Source organism: Xyrauchen texanus, chromosome 49 (assembly GCF_025860055.1).
Source record: "Xyrauchen texanus isolate HMW12.3.18 chromosome 49, RBS_HiC_50CHRs, whole genome shotgun sequence".
Lineage (NCBI taxonomy): Eukaryota > Metazoa > Chordata > Actinopteri > Cypriniformes > Catostomidae > Xyrauchen > Xyrauchen texanus.
In genome coordinates this window covers 8,202,491-8,229,554 of record NC_068324.1, presented here as the reverse complement: position 1 = coordinate 8,229,554, position 27,064 = coordinate 8,202,491, and the positions used below count along the sequence as shown (strand labels likewise).

Here is a 27,064-nt window from a genome sequence, read left to right as displayed (position 1 = left end):
CCAAAGAGTGGTTTTCAGCGGCGCGGTCGCAGTTCCCTCGGAAGGAGCGTCTCGGGTTATGACTATAACCCTTGTTCCCTGAGAAGGAACGAGACACTGCGTCGTCCTGCCACGCCCCTCAAGGCCTGAGGCGGCTTGCTTCATCGCTAGGCTAAGGTGTATGTGTGCGGCGTCACTTTTATGCATCGGTTATGCCGTCACATGTTACGTCATGGCGCAACACCAATCAAGATTGGAATAGTTTCATTCATACTTCAGAAGCGCTAGGGCGTTCCCCAAAGAGTCGTTTTCAGCGACGCAGTGTCTCGTTCCCTTCTCAGGGAACAAGGGTTATAGTCATAACCCGAGACGTTCCCTTCGAGGAACTCGCACTGCGTCGTTGAAAGCGACTCTTTGGGAACGCCCTAGCGCTTCGAAGTATGAATGAACTATTCCAATCTTGATTGGTGTTACGTCATGACGTAACATTGACGCATAACCGATGCATAAGTGACGCCGCACACATACTAACCTTAGCTCTTCAGCAAGCGCTCTATGTATATTGTTTGTCTTATTTGGTGTTGTTTGTCCTATTTAAAAGAATTATGGCCACCAAGCAGTTCAAGAAGTGCGTGCACCCCTGCCCTCGTTTTATTACGGGTAGGGACACGCACGATTTGTGTGTGAACTGTTTGGGAGCTGTAGCACGCACAGGCAGCTCTCGAGGGATCTGCCTGTGTAAGTTGTGAAGCACTACCCATGAGAGTGCTGCGCCCCGGTTGGCGTGCTTTGATGAGCACGGTCAGGCTCGCGTTCCCCACGGTTCTGGTCCCGCGTCTGTTGAGGCAGCGCGCGATTGAGATCGTGGGGTTCGCAGCGGATCTTGCAGATGAGAATGAGACTGCTGCGGCACTTTCTCATTCTTCATTTGAGGATCCCGAGCCTACTGTGAGTGGTGCAGAAGCCCGCCGCGGCTTCTTCTGCCCACGATCAGGTCCCAATGCTCGAGCTCTCTGCTTCCGAGGAAGTGGAAATGCTCAGCATTGATGCGATCTGACCGCGAGCAGCCAAGCACGCCGGTTTTCGGCCAGGCTTTTGAGGAGCTGATTCAGGTTGTGACGCGTGCTGTGGCCAGACTTAACATTAGCTGGCCACAAAATGAGCAGGAACGCACGCCGGAAGCAAATTAGACGAGCGCTTCCTGCAGCACGCCACAACCCCAGCGCCGGGTTTGCTGCTTTTCCCGATCTCCACAAAGAGATCTCGAGATCGTGGGATAAACCACATTCGGTCCCGCGTCTCCACCCCCAGTGTGGTCGATTACAGCGACGCTTTAGGGGCACGGGATATGGGCTATGGGAAGATGCCTGGTGTGGAGGAGGCTTTAGCCGGTTACCTCTCTCCTGAGTCGGCATCTTCCCTTAAAACCTCGGCGCTGCCTAGTAAGCCCTGCAGAGATACATCTGCATTAATAAGCAGGGCTTACATGGCGGCAGGTCGGGCTGGTTCGTGCCTGCACTCAATGGCGATTTTGCAGGCGTATCAGGCCGATCTCCTGAAAGACTTAGACGAGGGGAGGGGCCAACTCCGAAGATATCGCTGAGTTGCGCGAGAGCCGCAGATCTGTCTCTCCGGCAACTAAAGAGACGGCTCGCGCTATTGGCCGCTCTATGGCAGCTATGGTGACCACGGAGAGGCATCTGTGGCTAAATTTATCGGGAATAAAAGAAAAAGACAGAGCTTTTTTGCTTGATGCCCCGCCTCGCCCTCTGGCCTGTTCGGCGACGCCGTTACATCGGTCGTCGACAGGTTTCAAGAGGCGAGGAAACAATCTGCGGCGCTCAAGCAGTTTCTCCCCGTAGAATCCAAGTCTAAGTCAAGTAGGGTGGGGCAAACACATCAGCCCCAGCCTTCAGTCAGCTCCTCGCGACCGCGCTGAGCAAAAGGAGAGCTGCTTCCTCTAGAGCCCCTCCTCCAGGAGCTTGGCAACAGAGGAAACGCCTCAGCGGAAGCCCTCCAGCCAGGGGCCGACCTGAGGGACGCCCTTAAGGCTAGGAGGGCTTGGGAAGAGGTCCTAACCGGGTGTTAGAACCTCGGAGGGCTGCCCCCGCTGCAGAGCAACCGAGGTTGTTCTCAAGAGCGAGTCCTCAGGAAATCGGTGTTGGTTTCCGCCGCCTCTGACGCTCGGGCCACACCAATCTCCAGCTTAAAGCACACCGTGCCGCTCAGGTCAAAAAATAAAAAACACACATCAATTGTGGTCACAAGCACTGTATCGACCAAATCCTGCCGGTATCCCGCTTCAGGAAGTCGAGAACAGTGCTCAAAAACACTCGAGACCAGCCTCGAGAGGCTGGTTCCCTTAGTAGATTTTGTAGAGGCATGGAATCATCTTCCCAACATATCTGCATGGGTCCTGCATATAATAAATTCAGGGTACAGACTGCAGTTCGGGCACCGCCTCCAAATTCTCTGGGGTGGTGCAGACTACAGTGGTTCCGAGCAGGCTCAGGTGATGGAACAAGAAGTGCAATCTCTGCTGCTGAAGGAGGCCATAGAACGTGTTCATCATTCAGACAGGGAGTCCGGTCTTTACAGCCGGTACTTTATAGTTCCAAAAAGGATGGGGGGTTGAGGCCGATTTTAGATCTCAGAGTTTTGAACCGGTCTCTGAGGAGGTTCAGGTTCAAAATGCTTACTATTCCTGTCATCGTGAGTCAGATCAGATCCGAGGACTGGTTTGTCACTGATAGATCTAAAAGATGCCTATTTTCATGTATCCATCCTTCCATGTCACAGGAGGTTCCTGAGGTTCGCCGGGGCTAAGCTTACCAATATCGGGTTCTTCCGCTCGCCTAGCACTATCTCCCCGCACATTCACCAAATGTATGGATGCAGCTCTTGCTCCACTGAGACTTCAGGGCATCCGTGATACTGAATTATATCGACGACTGGCTCATTCTGGCCCAGTCTCGAGAAATGGCGGTTCGGCATCGAGATGTCGCTCTTGGCCACATTCGAAGTTTGGGGTTGAGACTCAACACAAAAAAGAGTGTGTTACAACCATCCCAGTGCACAACGCTTTGGCGTTGTGTGGAACTCTGTTACGATGCAGGCACGCATGTCTCCTGCACGATCGAGTCCCTTATGGCTGATGGTGTCCGGGTTAAAGCTAGGCCAGGCCATCACTGTAAAGCAATTTCAAAGACTGCTGGGCCTCATGGCAGCTGCATCCAACATTGTACCGCTGGGCCTTCTACACATGAGGCCCCTCCAGTGGTGGCTGAAAGCCAAGGGTTTTCCCCAGCGGAATCCATTTCGTGATAATCAGAGTAACGCCGCAGGTGCCTTCGCTCTCTGCTAATATGGAAGAAACCTTGGTTCCTGTCCCAAGGGCCAGTGTTGGGAGCGCCATGTCGCCGAAAACCGCTTCGACAGACGCTCCCTCACTGGCTGGGGCGCGGTCATGGACGGCCGCTTTGCCAGGGGTCTGTGGCAGGACCATCATCATTCTTGGCACATAAACTGTCTAGAGATGTTGGCTGTGTTCAGGGCTCTGAGGAGCTTCCTTCCAGACATCAAGGGTTACCATGTCCTAGTACGCTCGACAATACATCAGTGGTAGCTTATCTGAACCGACAAGGAGGACTCAGATCGCGCCTCTGTGCAGACTGGCGATCAGATAATTCTTTGGTCCCAAGGGAAAATACTGTCTATCAGAGCAATGTATATTCCGGGGTTCAGAATCAGGGAGCAGACATCCTGTCGAGGCAGGGGCTGAGGCCCGGGAATGGAGACTTCATCCAGAGGTGGTGAAGTTGATATGGGACAAATTTGGACCATCAGAAGTGGATCTGTTCGGCCTCGAGAGACGCCCCACTGTCCACTTTGGTTCTCCTCTCACATCCAGCCCCACTGGGGTTGGACGCCATGGTACAGGCTTGGCCGAGGCTTCGCCTGTACGATTTCCCCGATCGCTCTGCTCCCGGAGTCCTGGAAAGGGTCCGCCAAGAGGGCATCAGTCTACTTCTGGTTGCCCCCATGTGGCCGGCCCGAGTATGGTTCTCAGACATAATTTCACTCCTGATAGCTCCGCCATGGCAGATTCCTCTGAGGAGGGATCTGTTGTCTCAGGCGGGGGCACAGTCTTCCACCCTCGCCCAGAGCTGTGGAAACTGTGGGTCTGGCCCCTGAGGGGGTTCAGTACCCAAATGCTGGTCTATCAGCGGGGTGGTTGAAACCATACTTAGCTCTAGGGCTCCGCCTACTAGGAGATTATATGGCCTCAAGTGGAATGTGTTCTCCACTTGGTGTAGAGAACATGAAGTAGATCCAGTTAACTGCCCGGTGGCTTCAGTTCTGGAGTTTCTTCAAGATCGCTTCTCTGCGGTCTCTCCCCTTCCACACTCAAGGTGTACGTGGCTGCCATTTCGGCGCTCCATGCACCACTGAGTGATGGGCCTCTGGGGAGGCACCAGCTGGTCATTCGCTTTCTCCGTGGTACATGGAGGATGAGACCGACAACCAGGTCCAGGGTTCCTGCCTGGGACCTGGCGGTGGTTCTCGAAGGGTTATCCCTGGCCCCCTTCGAACCCCTTCAGTCGGCTTCGCCCAAGGACCTGACGCTCAAGATGGCTTTTCTCTTAGCTATTACCTCTCTAAAGAGGGTGGGTGATCTTCAAGCCCTGGCAGTGACGCCAGCTTGCTTGGAGTTTGCCCCTGGCGGAGTTAAAGCCATTTTACACCCGAGACCTGGCTATGTGCCTAAGGTGCCGCCTAACACGGCACGGCCCACGGTCCTGCAGGCTTTTCATCCTCCACCTCATGTGTCGGCAGAAGAAGAGAGGCTCCATTTGCTCTGCCCTGTCAGAGCTTTGAGCTGCTTACCTCGAGAGGTCCTCTTCTTGGAGGAGGTCGGACCAACTGTTAGTGTGTTTTGGGTCACCTAAGAAGGGGCTCCTGCCTCGAAACAAACCATTAGTAATTGGATTGTTCAGGCTATTATCTCGCCTACAAGGTGCGTAATTTGCCTTCACCTTTGGCCGTGAGGGCTCATTCAACTAGAGGCATGGCGCCCTCTAGGGCTCTCTTATCGGGAGTACCCTCCAGGAGATCTGTGAGGCAGCCGGTTGGGCTACCCCGCACACTTTCATCAGGTTTTACAGTCTGCACCTCCCTAGTACGCCTGGCGACGGTGCTCTCGCCCTAGCTGAGTGCCTGAGTTCAGTTTCACCCTAGGGCAGGCCTTTTTCGGCGCGTGGCCTAGTGGGCATTCGTTCCTCAAAGAGTCGTTCAACGACGCAGTGCGAAGTTCCCTCGAAGGGAACGCCTCGGGTTATGACTATAACCCTTGTTCCCTGAGAAGGGAACGAGACACTGCGTCGCCCTGCCACGCCCCTCAAGGCCTGAGAGCGGCTTGCTTCATCGCTAGGCTAATGTGTATGTGTGCCGGCGCCACTTTTATGCATCCGGTTATGCCGTCACATGTTACGCCATGACGCTAACACCAATCAAGATTGGAATAGTTTCATTCATACTTCAGAGGCGCACGCTAAGGAGCGTTCCTCAAAGAGTCGCTTTCAACGACGCAGTGTCTCGCTCCTTCTCAGGGAACAAGGGTTATAGTCATAACCGAGACGTTTCCCTGTCATGAAAACAAAGTTGTAATATTTTATAACTTTACACAGACAAGGTTAGTAAGCAGTTTATCACATTAAAATCATGTTAACACATATAATGTTTACATTTTGTGGCAATACTTTTGAAACATTGTATTTTACCATTTGTGGACTGGCGTCATTCACTTCCATTGCAAGTGCCATATATACTGTAGCCCAGATTTTTTCTTTCTTTTTTTTTTTTTAATAAAGGAGGGAGTCAAGGTTATTATCGTAAACTAAATGAAATCTAAAATGTATTTAAAAACAAACATTTTCATAAACTGAATTCAAAATAAAAATCTACATAATTGGAAAAACTGAAACAAAACTTTCATGGCTCTTAAAAAGTGAATTAAATGTAAGTAATAAAATAAAAAAATGAAAAAAATTCTTCCAATGATGCTACCCACTATCACCTTAACATGAAGATGCCATGAGGTGAAATGAAAGTGTTTTGCTGTCACACTGTAAATGTTCCCATGGCCACAGTTTAACAAGCACTAGTACAAGCACTTCAATTTGGAATTGTATTTGAATTTTTAAGGTCTAATGTCGCAAATTTTGTGTAAAAATGTGCAGCTGACAAGACATTTCAAGCACTGACTAGTCATCATTAGTAGATAGAATAGGCTACATAGATATTTACAAATATCTCAAATGTGGTTAAAATCATATAAAACAATATATAATAAAATAAAATAACATTTCACATACTAAAAGATTTTATATTGAATTTAGCTACATATTTTAATACAATGTACAGAATCCTTTGGATTTTCCTGGCAAAAGCGTGCCGCCCCCCTTCGCATGAAAATCAGTCTACAGGCTTTAATTGGCAAACTAGGAAGTCTGGGAAGGGCACATTTTTTAAGTTGCGTTACAAGCTGTTCAAACATTGGCAAAAAAATACCAATATTACATGAAACGTTACATATTGCACCTTTAATAAACACTTCAGTTGATGTGTAGTCACAGGTGTTTGTATATAACACCATTTTATAACAGTTTTGAACTCTTATCCGATCAGATTATATAGCAAGAGCTATCCTTTTTCAAATTATTATATGATTTAGATTTTTCCAAGATGAAGTTAAAAATGTGTTCTTTGAATTGAACTGTCTGTTTGTGTATGACCAGAAGGAGGCAACATTAAACCCTTTTTGAAATGCTTTTTTCTTTCTTTCAGAGGATAAGCTTGAACAGCAGCACTCTCTGTTCACTCATTATAAAGACCCTTGTCGTCTTGGTCCTGGAGAGGACAAACCATGGGCTTTGGGTAAGTTCAACACCTTTTATCTGTTACAGATAATGTCATAAAAAGATCTGTCTGTCTATCCATCCATCCATCCAAAATTCACTCAAAAATATTTATGTCCAAAAATTGGTGATAGATATATCAGTCTGAAACAACTTATAACACAAACATTGAAGGTTATATGCCAGAAAGAAGGGGTGATTTGTGATCTACGGCCTTCTGCTAAAGCATCTGCTAAATGAAGAATACCCAGGAAACTTCAAAATCAATGTGTGCAAGATGTTAGGAACATGTTAGTGCAAACAACTACATAGCTGTCACTTCCAGGACATCTGAAAAACTCAACAAAGAAATCAAGAACACCGCTTGAGCGTGTCTCTATTTCAGTGAGAGTTTGGAGAGGCCTTCATGTCAGAGCTAAATTAGATGTCTCACCACAGTCACAGATGGTGCACTAGATGAGCTGGCGCTAGACCACGGGAGAGAAGTTCTTGCCCAGCCCCACTTCTGAAATAGAGCTAACGGAGTGAAGGCCTTCAATGACACTAGATTTTAGTGGGTGCTTTTGTGGGCGTGCTCCACTTCTCTTTTTTAGCACAATCTGTTTCATCAACTAACCTCAGAAAAAAGTTGAGGCACTTTTTTATTTTAGTAGAGAAAACCAGAATTTTTATATCAAAAAGATGGATTCAAATTAAAATTCTATCATAATTTACTCACCTTCATGTTGCTCCAAACATGTATGACTGTCTTCCATGGTACATAAAAGGAGATGTTATGCAGAATGTTAGGAACTGACCGCCTCAGTCACCATTCACTTTCACTGTATGTGAAAAAAAATCCCATTAAAAAAAACAAGTGTTCAATGAAAGAAATGGAGTTTCATTAATATAATTCGGGAAGAGCTAGTTAATTTAATCCGACCAAACACACTGCCAGAGCAAGTGTATATAAACAGTTGCTTACCACTACGTGGCATTGAGCCTTCCAGCATTTGGCCCCACCCATTTGCTCCGAGAGACTCGAATCATCAGATGCTACTTTGCTGCAAAGCATTCGCCCTCATCAGAACAGCTCTTCCATCGAAATAATCTAGTAATTCAACAGAAGCTATCACATTAGCGCATGTGTTCTTGCAGCATTGACCGCTACCACTTTAAGTGCTATGTTTACTCTGTCTTTCTTTCTAATTTCTGTTCGCCGAAGCAGTTATCATAGCGTGAAGCCGCTTCCGCAACTGGCTGCTTCAACGCTGTATCCATGTCAAACAGCTTCCTATGCTGTTTACATGTTCTCTTATTTAAACTTTCCATCCAGAGCGGTCCATCGAATGAGCCTGGCTCTGCATGGCAACTGCATCTTCGCTATGTTCTCTTATCTGAACTGTCCACCTGGAGCGGGCCATCCTCATTTTAATATAAAAATTATTTGGTATTATGGATTTGGTCTCATTAACCTTGTACTAGCACAATTAATTCAATGATTTTAAAGAAATTTTAGAAACCCGTAGATATTCAGCCAGACCGCAACTAGTACCTTCATTAGAATATTGACCTCTGGAAAGTACTGGAACTAACTAACTTGCATGCTTGGATCAGTGAAGTATAAAGAGCGAAAAACAGAACAGAGAAAATTGTTCATGTGGATGGCCAGTCAAAACCTTAGAAACTCATAATGGCTTTATCCTGTATGTATCAGAACTATAGTTTGACTCATAGAGTTTCCCCTTGAGCTTATTTTAATGGTGTGTTATACCCCGGGTGGTCCCAGTGGGTATTGTCTCTAGGCGTGGCTTATAAGGGACCTTGATTTCACAAAGTGACTTAAGGGTCTATTAAGTATTCATACTGTAATGCTATAAATACAGTATGGTGACAGTACATTATATACAGTGCTATTGTGATCAAAAATGGAATCGGTAATTTAGAAGGGATGTATGACCCCAACAGGGGGTCTGCTGCGGTACTGCTGGAGGGCTGCCAATTAACTTTTGATCTCAAACAAATTTTTGTAATAAAAAGATAAAAAAAGGAAAAAAAAGCAATGTGTGTGTTAAACAAAAATACAGTAATAAATTCACTTCAAACAAAGCTATCTACATCTACAACTTAAAAATAAAACCTGTTTTGTCTGTGTTGTCACATTTTCATGCATTTGTACAGGCACATTGTTGGACACAAGCAGGCTATACGACGAGGAAGTCAGCTCACCAGAGAGCTTACAAAAGTGAGTTGAACACACGCAAACACACAAATACAAAGACTATGCATTTATGGTACATACTCAGTCATACTGCATTTGTCTGATAGAGTGATGGAGAATGAGGAAGGGCGGAAAGAGTACTTGGTTTTCCCCGCCAGCAAGAACCACTGTCCCAGCCAGAAGGGGCGCAAAATCCCCCTGAAGGGCAATGGCAGGAGGATCGATTACATCTTGTATAAAGAGGAAGGCCTGCAACAGGACTGGAAAGTGGTGAGTTGTAATTAAAGATCAGCTTTCTATATCAAGTTTCTTGTGCAAATATGACTAACCACTAACGTGTGTTCCAAAAAAAATAAATTTACTGTTATTTCCAAAATCACTGGATGCCACTTGCTGAACTGAAGACCCCATGAAATCGCTTAAGTGCAGTTTTCTTACTTTGTTGGTGTGTTTCTGATTGTTTGGAAAGAACAGACCAAATTGTCCTTGTTTTTTAAATAGTCAATTGACTTTAGGTATGTCGAAGCCATGAACCACATTTTGCAGCTTGCCTCTTATTCTAGAGAGCATTTGATTGGACAAAAATCTATGTAGTGCATATTTTTGGTCTGTTTTGTCCTGATAAATGTTATTTCTTTAAGTACTATATTTGGTCTTAAAGCTAAATGGACTAAATCCAAGTAACTACAATTTTAAACATGCAACAAAAGGTAACATACTCTTGTTTGAAACATTTATTGTTGTATAATGCATTCTGTTTCACATAATATTTTCTTTAAAAATGCAGTATATACAGTGTACATATATACTGTGCAGCATTCAGCATTATATTAATTCAGCTCTTTGCTGCCATCCCATGGAGAAGCATTGGAATAGCATTTACATGTCCTTTGAATGAGTTGCCCTCTTAGAAGGTTTATCTGCAGCACACACAATTGTTTCAGTTATTTATGGTGGTATAATCTACTGCTATCTACAGATTATATATTTTTGCTGTTATTTTTAATAGTTATTAAAGATTTGATCTATCGCACTCTACAGGATATAGACGAGTTTAGCTTCATCACTCAACTGGCTGGATTGACTGACCACCTCTCAGTGGCCGCGAGACTGCTAGTGTCAACCGGTGAAGAGGAGACTTAGGACCCAGCAGAAATTCAAAAAAATCAATGCCACGGAGAGACCGAAAGAGAGAGAGAGAGAGAGAGAGAGAGAGAGAGAGAGAGAGTTGAGTGAAAGGAAAAACAGCAGGAGGGAGCATTAGTCAAGCTTCCCATCAGATGAGGGCTGAGTGATTGAGATGGTTGAAGAGTCGTAAAAAAACGATGGATGATTTGAGATGGAGAGCAGACAGAAAGGAAGGAGAGAAATCAACCAATCATCTGAAAGCAGAATGCAAGTGTGTGACGTTCCAGACAATGATACTTAAAAGACTCGGACACACACACATTTTGATGATGCCATGGACACAACAACAGACTCACACTCCATCTTTTCCTGAACTCTCCATGTTTACATCTGAACTGAAGAACAAAATGAAATATTTAACTCACATTTGCACTTCTAATGCTTTTTCTCTGGGGTGCATAAAGGGGCAAAGTCCATTTTCTGGTGCCATGACCCGGAGAATCATCGAAGGAAAGGTACTGCATGGGAAATGTTCACGTTGACTCTACTGGTCATCAATGCAGACCTGAACATCTGTTTATTTAAAGTTAGTCTACAACAAGAAGACAAGACTTCTCTGTTGTCTATCCCTCAGACCCTCAAAAGTGTCTTTCTTTTCTAATGTCTTTCTAAGGTTTCAAAGGCCTTGAGCCATCTTTTTAGGCAGTTTATATACTGATATACAGTTCTGATTAAGACTTTAGGTGGATTGTATGGCCTCATACAACACTAATTTGACCTCAAACGATTAAGTGCAGTCAGAACATTTCATTCATGCTTTGTTGACTGCTGGGACACAGTGACCAAATCCTGAAATCTGCGCACCATGGAAATACTTAGCAATTGGTGGGAATTTTAAACTTTCGAATGTTTGAACTGTTGGTAGACGCATGTTTTCTAATTGCACTGCCATTTTATGGCCTGCATGTTTGAAGTAAACTCCTTCAAAAAGCTTTCACAAAAACATACACAAGCACCCCCCACAAACAACACTTTTTTCCCTAATTCAGTATTGTTGTGGCTTCATCAAAGGGATGTATGATGCCCTGAAAGCCTCCTATTTCAGTGTTACTGTTTACATGTTTGAGCCAAGATGGTGGTCCCCTGCAAATGTTTACATGTGTACCGAGTTCAGGCAACAGAACCAAAAATGGCTGATCTGAATCCCCAGTTAAACCCACCAAAGCTATTTTTCACCTGTTAACACAACTGCTTTTATACTCTTTACAATTGTCTTGTTATTATTATTATTGCTATTATTGTTATTATCATTATTCTTACTATTGTTCATGGATTTTACATGATGTGCTTTTTACAAATGACTACATTCCCCATGATGCATTTATCTGCTTTATGCTGTGTTAGAGGATTACAGCAACCTTAGAGTAGAGCTCAGCCCTGTTTTGACTGACAGACTAATTGACCAATCAGCAAGCCGATAAACATCTTTAGCATAGCTGATCGCAATGTAGTGCTGCGTTCCATTTCAGAATCTCTTGCTACTTGGAAAAGTGCAACGGAATTCACGAAAATGGTGGCACATAGGGCAATGTACACTGTTAATAAGCAAGCACTTGCATCGATAATGGATCAATGAGTGTGTTTACATGCACACCAAAGACATCAAAAAACATCAGCTAGTCCTTATAAGTTGTTGGCTTATTAAGCATAAATGATGTAAGATTGTGCATGTAAACCTGGACAATGAGTCAAAGTTCCAAAATGTAAAGCCGGTTTTGACACGAACACCTAGTGTTTGCGTACCACCGAACACTTAACTTTTCAAAGTATACTTAATTTGACTGTGCACACACACACAGGTGACATTATTTCTCTTCAGGAGTTTAGAACCCTTAAAGATGTCTTTATATACATTCAGAATCCAATTACACAAATGCAAGTATGTCCTGACCTCCTTACATATGCATCCTTGACTTGAACATCCACTGTTGTTAATTCTACTTTCATCTCCTTTTGTTTAGCTGTGATTACATTTTATTCTAGTGCTTCTTTGGGAAAGCAACAGCTCAACCGTGAGTTTTGCTACCTTGTGGACCCACTTATTAATGCAAACAAATCCAGGCGCATGCCCATAATACAAGTTTACAGTACACACGTTTAGAAAAATTGGGCCGCATGCGTTCAGTGCTCGAGCACCCTGCTTATAATGAAATTTGTTTCATGCGTCCTGTACGCAGATGCCTAGCATTCGCGTTTAACTGAAGTATACTTTGTGCTTAATAAACATATTTAGCATTAGCAGAGCTAATTTTAATATAATGCTGCTGTGCAATTCGAAAAGTCTTCCTACTGTCAGTAAAGTGCAATGGAATTCCGTGAACATGGTGGCACACAGGGCAATGTATGCTGTTAATCACAAATCACTTGCATTGAAAATGAATGCGGTTACATGCACCAATATGCTGATAACTACCAAAAATCTGCTTATTCCAAAATACTATCTGCTTTTACGTCAAAACATAAACAGGCATTGGATGAGCCGGTAAGAAAACCGGTAACGGTGTTTACATGCAATGTGAAATCAGGGTAATTAACCAATCAGAATAAAGTATTCCAGAGAGCCGTGTAATACCTGTTTAGCAAAGAGAGAGGTACACCAATTGTACACCTGTAAAACAAATGCCAGGATTACCATTTTATTTCTTTATACATCATCTTATGAGAATTGGACAACAGGTTACGTTTATGGTTGGAAGTCAGAGAAATTGAGTAGGAATATTCCACAACTGATTTTGGATGGAACGCAGCATTAAAACAGATCCAGTCAGCAAGCATACACCTGGTACTAATTTACAATCTCACGTGTTGTTCTTTGATCAGGTCAGTGTGCCATAATTAGCGGTAACCGTATTCAGATTCACCAGTACACAAGCTAATAAGGTATTGTGGGGTGAACAGATTTATCTCTTGATAGTGGCAGCACTATTTATAAACTGCCATCCTCTTCAAAGATACTGAAGGTCAACTCTCGACAGATCAAGGGTCAAACAGGGAGAGCTGTTGTAGCTATGTATGTAGTAAAATAATCAATCGTCACAAATTCTCACAAAGATCTTACTGTTGTCTATATATTGTTTTCAAGGCTATATACTTTGTTGTTTTTATTTTTATTTTCTTTGTTAATCTTGAGGAATGTTGCTTGCTACAAGCTTTAGCTGGTCAGGCACTCAAGGGGAAAATGGTAAGGGAAACGCTTTCTCAATGTCAGCTCTTTATAACTGCGTTTTGGTTCTGCTTTTTATAAAAACAAACAAAAAAAATCCCTATTTGATTCAAAGTGTGTGTTTGATTATTCACAAGGGGCCATGCACCGAAACTTGCTATGTATCATGGTACCCTGAACATTTATGACCAGTTTTGTGACCGAGACACATTGTGGATGAACATGGCCAATAACAGAAACCACTTTAAAAACTTGATCTAATTCTTTGCTGTTGTGATTCTGGGGACCTGCAGAGCGATATGAATAAAGTTTTTTTTAACAGCTTTCTGCCATTTTGAACCGATTCACATGTAGATTTTCCCCACTATTCCTCTTACAAAGTTTGTGGAATCTTCCTCAAAATTGCTTCAGATCACATTTAGAAACCTCATAAATGTAACCTATTGAATTTTTGTGCTTTAACACTGTTATGCTGAAGAACTAATTGGCAAACAGGAAGTGAGTCATAGCTAGGTTTCCATCTAAATGTTTTGCATTTTTAAGCACATTTAGAAATATTCTACTAAAGAAAATAAGAATCGTTGCACGTTTCCATCCACTATGCATTACGAGCTGCCTTTTCATCGAATGACCTCCCTGCTTTGGGAGAGTTTTATTTGCAAGATTGGAGCAAGTATCTAATTGTATTAAATGCATCCACGAGACACCGGAGAATAAGTGTAATATTTGATATAATGGGGCCGAAATGGCTGCGATGCCCACACACATACCTGGTAGCACCCGCTCTCAAAACTGTTCTGGCGGATTGTGAGGACCCACTTTGACAAGCAGCTGTGGGTTAATCACATCCAAATGACAAGGGCTATGTTCAAAGGATTGACAAGGTTGGACCTTTCAGTCGCATCAAGCTATCGCACGCTCATAACACATACACGAATGGTCAAAACACATCATAAAGTTTCCATTAGGAGAGCCTGACATCTACCTGTTGCAAAATTGTCCATGACTTCTCTTTAAAAAACAGCAATTTTATAATAGTAAACTCCACATATAGTTTGCTCCAAATGGATTGTTTAGTGTAAAACATGTTGAAGATTAGCAGACATGCAGTCTTCATGAAGTGATTAGCTGTTTTCTCACAAAAGTTTATTTAGCATACTGATGCATCTCCAACACCAACATCCATTCAAAAAGAATGACCTCTTGTCTGCTAGCCAGTTTATCGCCACATTATTCTGTTTTGCTAAGCTTGAAGGGGTTCTGACAATACTACTTAAATGTGGTTTTAGCTCTACCCACTGGACAAATGTTATAAAGTTTTAAATAATGGCAAACGACTCACTTTGAGCTACTTTCATAAATATACCATTGGGTGTTATGACTAAACAAATCTGCTAAACTTTACATTGTGCCATTGGGGTCCTTGGCCCCGTAATTGCTGGTTACAGCTCTATTTTAAAATGTAGTCAGATGAGTTTGTTTCACAAAAATATCTCTCCAGACTTTATTCACAGCAGCCCTATCTTTGATTTTTAACGTGAATGAAAACAAGGCTGTGAGTGATAGACTTACCATCTCTTCAATGGCATGCATGATATAAATCTGTAAAAAGCTCTTAGATCCCATCTGATTTTCCACAACTCATGTTGTCTGGAGTTTTTTGTCTAGTGAATGTTCTTGAAAAGATCAATTTTTTATGTTTTGTCAAAGGAACGATCCAAAAACATTTTAACTGCCGTCCAGACAATTGAAGAGTTTGTACATCTATCCCTCACAGCCTCATTGTCTTTCCTGTCAAAAATCAAAGATGGAGCTGCTGTGAATAAGGTCTATTGACTTCATTGTCATATATCTATGGTAAGCTCTATACAGAATTTACCATTGATAGATGTTGCTTAGCAATATATAAAAGCTAAAATTTTAGAACCAGAGTGTATGAGAATAACCCAATCTAAAGTGACATTTATTCCTTTGAGAAAGCCCCAAATTCTTATAATGAATTTTAAAGCACAAACATTTGCAATAAAAATGGTTTTCTATGAAAGACTTATGATCCTGTGAATTGTCAGGTTTGATGAATTGAAGTGTAGAGAGAGATGAAGACCCAAAATCTGATGACAGTAACAGAGTCTTTATTATTCCGTCAACAAATTAACAAATGGCAGATGAGAACAGAGGCTCTCAGAATTTAAGGGATATGCGAGGCACACAAACACACTGAGAGTTGGGTAGAAACCACTAGAGGACTAGCCAACAAGAGATACCATTGAGGGAAGAGAGTGCGGAGTTGTATACAACACAACTCGGGATAGAAGAGGTGCTGGGAGGAACAGGAGCTTGGAGGCTGCTCCACAGGGTCTGAGGGAATACAGAGGAGGCACAAAACTGGGATGGCAACACAGGGAGAGATAACAGTTAGAACTGGATGGATCCGAGACCCAGGGCAGTACATGTACCAAAACTGAGGGCAAGCACATGGCTAGTAATAATTAAAAACAGAGCCCTGTGCCCAATCACAAAACAGAAACAAGCATACAAACACACAGAGCACATCCAGATCAGCCCAGAGTCCCAACAAGCATGTCCTGTCCAAAACTTTCATTGTACACAAAAAAGGCCTACTAGTGACAAATCTCGTAGCATAAGCAATTCATTGTGTTAAATAGTTTTATTTCAAATCCAGCTCTGTTTAATAATTACATCTTTATTTGTAGAAATTGTGGCATCTACACCTTCGAAAGTGCTCAGAGTCTGTCAGAAAAACAGGCTGTAAGAAGATTGTGCTATTAATATGACTGATGTCATGGGCAGAGTGAAAAGAGGATATGATACTTGCTGGGACAGTTTGTCTCTGGCATCTATTATCTAAGTTATTTTCTTTGTAAAGTATTACTTGACTTGCACTTGAAACGCTGACAACCAGGGTCAAATTAAGATACTCCAGAGCTAATATCTAACGCTAAATGTGTTTACATATGCATCTTCCCACAGACATAAACAGGGGGGACATGGTGGTGTGGATGCCGTGACTGCCCCCAGTGGGATCAAACTTCATTTTGATCATACTCTCATGAAATCTCTTCAGTCCAGAGGAAAAAAAGGCATATTGCTAAAGATTTATTACAAAAATAAGAATATGTAATAACTCTAAATATTAAAGACACAGCTTGCAATAACCTAATATTCTGTACTTATTTGGTATTGCCTCATTATAATAAAAATAATTATATTGTCCACACAAAAAAAAACCCAATGAAGCCTAAATTCTTATCATTTGACACAAGCCTACTGACTTATGTCATTTGCACTGGCAGATGTCTGGAGATGGTGAGGGACTCATGGTAAACAGACACATGTTGACTCATCAGCAACAACTCTGTTACTGAAACCCATACAAAAATATTATTAAATAAGCATCAGCTTGTGAGTGTCTGGCATTTTGGCAAGCCCTGCTGAGGTCCTTGTCTTCTAATGAATATGAGAAGTTATCTTGAACTGAACCATGCTCTGTCCTAAATGTAGAATGATGAAAGTGTAATATATGCACATGAAGATGAACGAAGAACATATACTGTATATTACTATTACTTATACTGTACTTAAACACTTGCAGATGCGATGCAAACTGGCTTTTTCTGTTTTTTAAAATGCGTTGCCCAAAGAATTAAACATATAATTTTAAAAATACAAAGGAACTTCAACAATATTTGTGCTGGCTGTCTTTTTGTATGCAAATCTAACAAAATTGGAGAAAGGGTCAGAACTTATAGAGAATGAATACAGCCTATGTTAACTATCCAAAACATAAAAGACAAGGCCTGCAATAACCTGCACATGGTAAAGGAATTGCTGTACATATTTAGCATGGACTCTGAACAGTCAGGAGGTAAACTGGGTCAGAATGCATTTTTGTATAGGAGTTAATTACATTATATTATAAATAACAAAACACTTAGGTGTTCTGAGCTTGTAGCACAGATACCTCAAATGGCTATCTAATAAAGAAGAAAACAAGAAATAATGGATAAAAGTGAAGATTATTGACAACAAATGTAGATATTCAGTTAAGGATGTTAGGTCAATACCTCTTGCTTTAATTTACGCAGATTATTGCAGTATTATGTCTAAAATTTTATTTTTTTATGACATCCTTGCTGCCCTTATTACACTAATTTTCCAATTCCAAAAAGAAGAAATAAGAAAGTTGAAATTACATCACCTTTTTGTCCAATCCAAGCCATTATGTAAGTATATATATCTACAATACATTATAAAAAGAAAACATTTCAATAGCCCAAGCTCTTCTTCTCAGAAAAAACTACAAACAAAAATGGCAAAAAACCTTTTTATTTTCTGTGCTTCAGAGTTATAACACCAATGAGTGAATTTTGTGTGGACAAAGATGAAAATAAGTTGTTAATACAGCATTTTAGGAAAACATTCTAGTTTTAGATAGTTCCTGTACAAATGAATTACATTGTTTCTCAGTACTTCTGTGCATATTTTGGTGTGTTTACAAATGAGATTAATTGCTCTTCAAAGAGACGTGACAAATGGAATTTATTTTTAGTTCAACTTCATTAAACCATGTGAAGTAGGCCTATGGCAAGTGCACAAAGTAAAAAAATAAATTAGTGTGAGTTTACAGTAAAGTCCTGGCTACTAGTTGCATGACTTTCACAGTATATTTTACAGTAATATTTCTACTGTTTATTACAATTAATACAACTGTTTACTGACTTTGCAGTGAACAGGGCTAGGCAATTACTGGAATTTAACAGTGTTGTTTTATAGAATCTCAATGTCACCATTGATAATGCCTGGTTGACAAGTACACCAAAAGTTCATGAGAGACAAATGTAATCATCGAACCAGAGACCTTCTGATTAACAGCCCTGTGCTTTAGCCACTACGCCACCACCACCAAAATGAATACAGAATATTAAGTCAAAGGTCCCAGCCAAAGGAAACACTAAACACCATAATGTTGACTTCAAATGAAACTCTGTTCTCCCACCATGCAGTGTGTTATTATAATTATTTTTGTTCCTGTAATTTTTGGTGTTATGGCAGACAATTACATATCCTGCATTCATTTTATAATAAAATTCTGAATACAGTAGTTTATTATAAGAAACTAATGGTAAATATTGTAAAATATTGGTAATTTTTACAAAGCAGATAAGAACAGATGATAATGAAATTATGACAAAAGTCGAAAAGCCGTCTCTTTGCCCTCTCCAAAATAATGTGTGAGTATTTTACTCTGAGATGGTCTACATTGATACAAATTTCAATGTCTTTTCAGCCAGAACTAAAATCAGAAATTCCCAAAACTCTCCTCTCTGTTCCTTAGAATTACAACAGCTAAAGGTGAATTTTGCTTTCAATGTACCATGACTGAAGAATGTAATGTTCCCCTCCTGCTTAACAGCCTAAATATAATGCCAATATTAATTACGGCACCTATCTACAGTATAATACAAGTCTTGTTTTATGTGAGTAAACTGAGTTGGTGGCCAACGTGTAAAACTAAAGGATTTTGTAGGAACTCTTAAGATTATTAATTGTGGGGCAGATTCACTAAACAATTGCGCCACTTTTGCACATGGTATTTCAGCACATATACCTGCATCATATTCACTAATAGATAGCTGTGGAGTGGTGGCGTAGTGGCTAAAGCACAGGGCTGTTAATCAGAGGGTTGCTTGTTCTGACCCCATGGCCACCACCATTGTGTCCTTGAGCAAGGCACTTAATTCCAGGTTGTTCTGGGGGGATTGTCCCTGTAATAATTGCACTGTAAGTTGCTTTGGATAAAAGAGTCTGCCAAATGCATAAATGTAAATGAGTGTGTAAACCTCACTCCCCTGGCCTTAAGAGGTGCACTAGCGATTGCTGCTAGGGGCTGTAGCTGTGAGCCTCCTCGTAAGCATGCCTGCCCCCCATGCCAGAGATGCTGGTTGAGGGTGCTATTGTGCCAATGTTGAATTTGACAGGAACAAACAATGCTGCTCGGTTTTGGTCTCAAAATGATCTTTGAGTTTTTGAATCAGGGGCGTGGCTAATTCAAGGCTCAGTCACGTGAAAGCTTCAGAACACTAAAATCACTTTCAGCACCTTTAAAGCTCATGTTCTGCATATATGAAATGACACATCCTTTCATCCTTTCGGGACTCTGTGATTCTTAATCCGAATATTCTGATGTTATTTTTGCTGTCTTAATTTCTGTCAACTGCACACAAGAATCAACACAGTCACTGTGCAGTGTAAAGGCAAAATAAATGCAAGGAACACAAGACCAATAACAATTAAGTATGGAAATAGATGTAAGGAAGGATACCACTGCCAATTTACCTGTTTCAGTGGTTTCCTCTCAGTGGTTATATTTGTGACCATCAGCGGGAGGAAGCAGTGAGCCTGTGCAACAATAACAAGGAAAACGTCAAAAATTGCTTTTGATCCATGCCAAGTCCCAGGAAAATTGCATACAGGTCTGAAGTCAGCACAAATATTGCCAATTTGGACTTTTGAGGACATTTAAATAAACGTTTTCCACGATAAAGCAAGTCTAATGTGTGTGTACACACGCCTACCTGTACATCATTTTAACATTTCATTTAGAAGTAACAAATGTTTTAGTTTTTTTTGTTTTTCTGGTCTGATTTTGTCATATGTGTGAATGTTAGAGCTGCCTACAAGGAATAAACAGTAACTGTGGCATGATAGTGTTTAACTAATATGTTTACATTATAGTCTGGTGTTGTGAATAATGTCTGTGGTTCATAATCTTATGATGTGTTGTTTATTGACTACATTATGATAGACACATTAAATACTGTATATAGGACTGTACATTACATTGACATTATATTGATTTTTATATATTCCAATGTGTCAATTCACCTATGACATTAGATTAAAAAAAAAAGGTTTCTGAAACTGAGTGCCTATCAAGCAAAGATGGCAGCATGCAGTTTGTGTATGCTCTTGTGTCTGTAAATATGCCCCAGCTGACAACTGCCATTGCAATTAACAGGAATGCTAACGGATAGCTTGCTCCAGGTAAATTAGAACTCCTCGATTGATCACAACCCCGCTCTTGCCATAGAATTATCAATCAAAACAGTTTCAGCATGATCATATAATTTTCATAAATGAATTTTTCTGTTAAGAAAATTAGAAAACACCATTAGCATGACCTAATCATGCTGTCTGTTGTAGTCTGAAAACCCAGAACAGAATTAGCATTTTTGAGTCATGTCCCAATTCCCTTGGGAATTTCCAATGGGTTTTTAGAATACAGTTTTCAATTTATCAGTAAAAAAGGATAAACTTAAATAGACTTTCAAGTATTGTTCTACAGCTTAAATTAAGTCATCAAGTCATTTGTATTTGTATAGCACCTTTCACAACACACATCATTTCAAAGCAGCTTTATAGGAAATCATGCATTAACAGAAAATGAAACTGTTATATCTATAATGTCTTAGAGTCATCATTCTGTAGTTTGATAAAATACGGTTGTGAATTATGTTTAAAAATAAGTAATATTGACTGTGGAAAGGAACACAAAACTCCATAAGATGTTGGTAATGGAGAAAAATAACCTTGGGAGAAACCAGGCTCACTGTGGGACCAGTTCCCCTCTGACTAACATCATGAATATAATGCCAATATTACTTATGTATAGTGCTAGGAAAATTAGGTGTATGCCTGGCTAAATAGATATGTATTTAGTCTAGACTTAAACTGAGTGAGTGTGTCTGCATCTCAAACAGTGTTAGGGAGACTATTCCATAGTTTAGGAGACAAATATGAAAATGATCTACCTCCTTTTGTGGATTTTGATATTCAACAAATAGGAACAATCAATAGGCCAGAATTTTGTGATCGTAATTAACATGATGGAAAATAGCGTGGTAGAAGTTCACTTAGACCATTGAATTGGAGCTAGACCATTCAAAGTTTTTTAAGTAGTTAACAAAATAAAAAAATGAATACGGAATTTAACAGGTAGCCAATGTAACGATGATAAAATGGGGGTAAATTTATCATATTTCTTGGTTCTTATCAGCACTCTGGCAGCTGTATTTTGAACCAATTGAAGTTTATTTATTGATCTTGCTGGACATCCTCCCAGTAATGCATTACAATAATCTAGTCTTGAGGTCATGAACGCATGAATCAGTTTTAGAGAGCATGTGTCAAAATTTAGCAATATTTCTTATTGGAAGAATGCTGTTCTACAAACATTGGTATCAAAGATTGGTATCAAATATAACACCTAAGTTCTTTGCTGTTGAAGATGATGTAACAGTACATCCATCGAGAGTCAAATAATATTTTTGCGGCTTATTTTTAGAGGTCATTGGTCCAGTAATTAGTACCTCTGTTTTTTTCGGAATTGAGAAGTAGAACATTTCTGGCCATCCAATCTTTTATTTCATTGATACACTCTGCTAATTTGGAGAATTGTGAAATTTCATCAGTTTTTGAAGAAATATAAAGTTGGGGTATCGTCGGTTAACGTGCAATCATACCTCAAACACGATGTTTGAACTTGCTGTGTAAGTTGCTAACAAGTTGCTTGAATAAGGACTACAGTACGTGTGAGTACACATGCTTGACCAAATGGACAACACTTGTAGTCTTTATCTACATATTTAAAGTAACACAGCAGCTTGAAAATTTGTTGTAGAGCAACATGTCAAAGTCAGGTAATGTAAACCACAGATCTTATTTAACTCATGAAAACAACTATTTTATAAATCTTTTGGAGGGAAACAATGGAGAATTAGCCTTCCTGGTTGGCCTACCAAGTGCTATTATGACTAAACTCAATTATTTCTTCATAAGTTAAACTTTGCTCTGTCTTAGATAAAGATAAAATATAATTAATATTAGTCATTTGAAGCAATTAGTAGTTTACAAATGCTTCACAATTGCTTGGGAGGTGAAATTAAATACATAAAAAATGCTCAAATCTGATGTTTAGTATGGGAATGAGTATGATGTTAATCCAAGAGATAAACACAGTTCCTTTAGAAAAGTTCCCTAAAATGATTCCCCTGCGTTTTGTACCAAAAAAAAAAAAAGTAAGTTCAATTAATAATATGTGTCATTTTATTAAAATGATGGCATACCTTCATTACGCATTCTGATGATTGAAAAAAAATCCAAAGGGAATTGTCTGGTTAGAATGATTGATGAATGCTACATTGTCATGAGGATCTTCTTTCCAAATGAAAATATTTTTTTTAAAAGCAAATGGTTTGTCATGTTGGCCAAAGAGCACCATAAAATAAAACATCACTTTGTGAATCATCAGGAAGGTACCTAAACTTAACTTACGTAGCTTTGACAAATTCAATTATACTAGGAAGTATCCTCTAATGGCTGTAAAATATTAACAGGACTTCTACAATGGAAGAGCAATGACTATTTGAGCATTGTGCTCTAGATGTGGCTTTTCAACAAGCCCTATGAAAGAAAAACACAAGGTTACAGAAGTGTGACTTCTGGAATATTGTTTCACGTTGACACACTCAAATGTGTATGAAAAAGCAGTCAAAGAAAGAAAGTACAATCTAACTCAACAGCATCTCAGTGCATTCATGGAACCGAGAGAATAAATAATGTGGCTCCTAAACAATCAACTCTTCAGGTTATAGTTTATTTTTGTATTCACATATGGAGTGTTCTTTATGGAGATTTTTTTGCTTGGTCTTTTCTAACTGAAAGGAGGTTTAAATTTCAGGTGAAACTGTCTGTGCATGTCTAAATAAGGCATGTCAGCGGTTCTTGCTGTTAATGTGGCTGTTGTCATTTGTCATGCCATTATCAAGAGGATGTGATACTTAATCTTTGTTTGGCTCCTCTAAAAATGCTGCCTATTTTTCTTTAAATATGTTCATAAGATGTAGGTAGTGGTCACATGACACTTTTACCTCCTCTGGTTTGTTTTAAATGATCCTACAGTGTGTCAGATTAATTTTAAAAGCTCAAATATTCCATGTATTCGCTCAGTTAACACGATGATAAAGCTACATACAGAATAATTAGCGAAATACTGTTCACAGTACTGTAGTATCAGATGGAGTACATCATGCCACACTGCAGGACAACTTCCCAAAAGTATTACTTTTAAATGCAGAATTACACTGAGATTTACGGTAATATTGAATATTGAATTTAGCCAAAAAGTTTAACTGTATTCTCAGGACAAGGGTATTCATTCATTCATAAATGCCAGGTCAGGGCCAATGCTAAGTAAGATATCTGTCAAATTGTGATTCAGTGACTTAATGACTTCTCATTACGTCAAGTGAATCATAATCACATTACTACATATTTGACTTTTAAGTTACTTTCACAAACCAATTATTTTTTTCTGCTCAACAAATTCAAAACAATGTCTATATCCTCCTTGTTCATTGTACATGCAAGTCATACACTCAGCACCACACATTTCTCCCTTACAATGACAATGAAAAGCTGGCACAGAAACACAAACAGATCTACATAGTGACATAATTCATGTTTTTAATGCTGAAGTATATGTAACCCAAGTAATGTACATAAAGTAATATACTTAACAGAACGTCAGTTACTGTAATCAGATTGCAAGTATTTAAATTGTAATGGGTTACTGTTTGCCTGCTATTGGGGCATGTTGTCACATAATGTGTGTGTGAAGTGTAAAAAACTTTGACCATTTTCCCTGTTTCCCCTACTTTTTTGTCCCCTTTTCTCCCCAATTTGGAATGCCCAATTCACAATGCGCTCTAAGTCCCTTGTGGTGGGTAGTGACTCGACTCAATCCAGGTGGTGGAGGACAAATCTCAGTTGCCTCCGTGTCTGAGACCATCAATCCGCGCATTTTATCACGTGACTTGTTAAGTGAATTACCGCGGAGGCATGTGGAGGCTCACGCTATTCTCCGCGGCATCCACACACAACTCACCACGCGCCCCAGCGAGAACAAGAACCACATTGTAGCGACCACAAGGAGGGTAACCCAACGTGACTCTACCCACCATAGCAACCGGGCCAATTGGTTGCATAAGAAGCCTGACTGGATTTACTCAGCACGCCCTTGATTCAAACTTGCGACTCCAGGTGTGGTGTTTCCCCTACTTTTAATTACTTTTTTCAAATATAATAAAAACATTTTATTCCATATTTACTACTCTTTTTTTTTTTTACATTATACTATATGGCTTATTTTTTGATTATAATAATGAATAATTCCATTATTATCTTTCTATTATAATTATTGTTACACATTAATATCTTTCTAGTATCATCATTTGTAGTACACTAGTGATTTTGTTCAAGGAACAATAACGAAAGAGGAACCGAAAGGTTTGCTAATAGGGCTGTCCCTTTTAAAAATGAGTCAGCACTGTTTCCCTCGAGGCCTAAGTAAACTTGTTAAGGTCAAACACAAAGTGGGAGAACAGCAGATAATGCTGGACTTTCTTTGTGTGTAGAAGAATTCATAGCAAAATCCCCTACAACTGAGGGGTCTCCCACACACAAAACACTCCCTATAAAGACTGAGAGCCAGGACAGTAAATCACACAGCAAGTCCAGCTTGAGTGATTCACATCATCCAACAGACTCTCTATTAATTCATCTAGATATCCAGTAAAATATGACTGCCTCTCGCTACATCATTTTCTCCGCAGTTGTGGTGCTTCTGGCCTCAATTACCCTCAGTGAAGGTAAGATAAATGAGAACTAGAGATATATTTAAAAGTTACAATTAAATTTACAAAGCATTTTAACATTAGGCCTATATTGGAAAAGGAGAAATATCCTTTTTTTGCAGTCTTGTTTGTACATTGCCATTTCTGTTGGTTAAAATCGAATTTACAGGCTTGTATGCACATTTGTAGAGCAAAGCGAAGAGTTCAAGCATTGATTGTGTTTGTTCTGTATTCCAGGTTTTCGTATTGGACCAAAGAGATGCTGTTTTTCCTTTACGGACCGTCCCCTGCCCATCAAATTAATTGTTGAGTACAGTATGACAAGCCAGCAGTGCCCCAATGAAGCCGTGCTGTAAGTATTTTCTTCTGAATGTCTAAAAACATCTAATATTTTACAGCTTTAATTGAATAGGCCACCCAAAAATGAAAGGTACAAATCAATACAAAAAAATCTTTATGCAGATCTTTTCCATACTACAACAATTCATAGTTACCTTGGCTGTTAAGCTCCAAAAATGACAAATTATTGGTGAATAATGACTTCAATTTCAATCTGTTCCTCACACAAAGCTACTGTGTGGCTTCAGATGTCTCAAAGTATAGCTCAAAAATTCCTAAGTAAAAAGTTACTTGTGTTCATTTGTTAACAGTTAATATGCTTGAATTATTTTGACCCAGAGAGTGAGTTAATGTGTTTTTAACAGTACCGATATTCTCTTTCCAGATTCAAGACAGTTAAAGGGCGTCAGATGTGTGCCAGACCCACTGACTCATGGGTTCAGGGGCACATCAAGACTCTTGACAGCAAGCGCATTGGTAGCCAGGGGAATTTGTAACCATGATGGACTGCGTCCTCTGCTTTCTGAATCTGTTTGAAAGCTTCTAATTGTGGAGCATCCTGAGAGGAGCTACATATGAGAATAAAAAACCAAAAAAAAAAAACGCAATTCCTGCACTCACCGACAAACGCATTGTCACTAATTGATCAGCACACTGAAGCTATGGGTTACTGATCCAGAATGTATCTAAGTGTCTCTTTTCCCTGTTGTTTGAATTGTTTACCTTTTTGACTTGTCTGTTATTTATCTTACTAATGTATTTCTAAAGAGAGTTTTCCCTGCTGATACAGTATTACAGACTATAGCCTAAAATAATTATATGATACATAATGGAATATATAGATTCTGACTATTTCTATAAAGGATAAACAACAATGATATGAATAAGTTTGCTGTATGTAACTTTAAAGGTTCATAATAAAGACTGAACTTATTCAAATGGAACTTGATTATTTCAATCACTATCTGGGTCTCTACTGGGTTTTCACACTTGGAATTGGTAACCAAATATAGTTTTAAAACAGAGCTAATGTAATTCTGAAATTTCTTCCATTTTTACAATGCTACAATACTTCAGGACAATAAGATTTCTTGATTCTACATTAGTAAATTCTTGGTTAATGTTTTTGTTTATATATTTTAAAGGTTAATAACATTAATAGCACATTGTAACACAGTTCAATGGAAAGGAGGAGGCGAGAACCAGCTTAACAGTATAAATAATATTTTAATAACAAACTTAAACAAAAGACAAACACACACAGGTGCCGGGCAGCTGCCCGTCTCTCTCTCTCTCTCTCTCTCTCTCTCTCTCTCTCTGGAACTGCCTACTCCGGACGCCTTTATCCCTCTCAGGGGCTTGATTAGCCTGATTAGGGGCTAGGAGTGCAGCATCACGACCCGGTCTCACCATCCTCCCTGCCACACAAATGTTCAGAACAAGATAAACTCAATCGAGTTTGGCGTAATGTTCAATACCACCTTTAAAAATAAATATATATATATATATATATGAGGTTACATATAGGCACTTACAGTACAATGGAAGTGAATGGGGCCAATTT

At 40.1% G+C, this 27,064-nt stretch overlaps 2 protein-coding genes across 4 annotated transcripts in view; both read left to right on the top strand.

Annotated features, from left to right (window-relative positions):
- LOC127640056 (sphingomyelin phosphodiesterase 3-like) overlaps positions 1 to 13,741 on the top strand; it is a 63,164-nt gene extending 49,423 nt beyond the window's left edge. For all 3 annotated transcript variants that reach the window (XM_052122429.1, XM_052122430.1, XM_052122428.1), the window contains exons 5-8: positions 6,826 to 6,915; positions 9,057 to 9,120; positions 9,204 to 9,366; positions 10,138 to 13,741. In XM_052122429.1, the coding sequence (XP_051978389.1) occupies positions 6,826 to 6,915; positions 9,057 to 9,120; positions 9,204 to 9,366; positions 10,138 to 10,239 (419 nt within the window). In that variant the 3' untranslated portion in view covers positions 10,240 to 13,741. The remainder of the gene's footprint in view (positions 1 to 6,825; positions 6,916 to 9,056; positions 9,121 to 9,203; positions 9,367 to 10,137) is intronic.
- An 11,174-nt stretch (positions 13,742 to 24,915) lies between these two features.
- LOC127640688 (C-C motif chemokine 3-like) lies at positions 24,916 to 26,364 on the top strand. The gene is made up of 3 exons (XM_052123382.1): positions 24,916 to 25,176; positions 25,399 to 25,513; positions 25,886 to 26,364. Exons 1-3 carry the CDS (start codon positions 25,107 to 25,109, stop codon positions 25,995 to 25,997), a joined length of 297 nt encoding a protein of 98 aa, XP_051979342.1. The 5' UTR covers positions 24,916 to 25,106; the 3' UTR covers positions 25,998 to 26,364.
- The last annotated feature ends 700 nt before the right edge of the window (positions 26,365 to 27,064 follow it).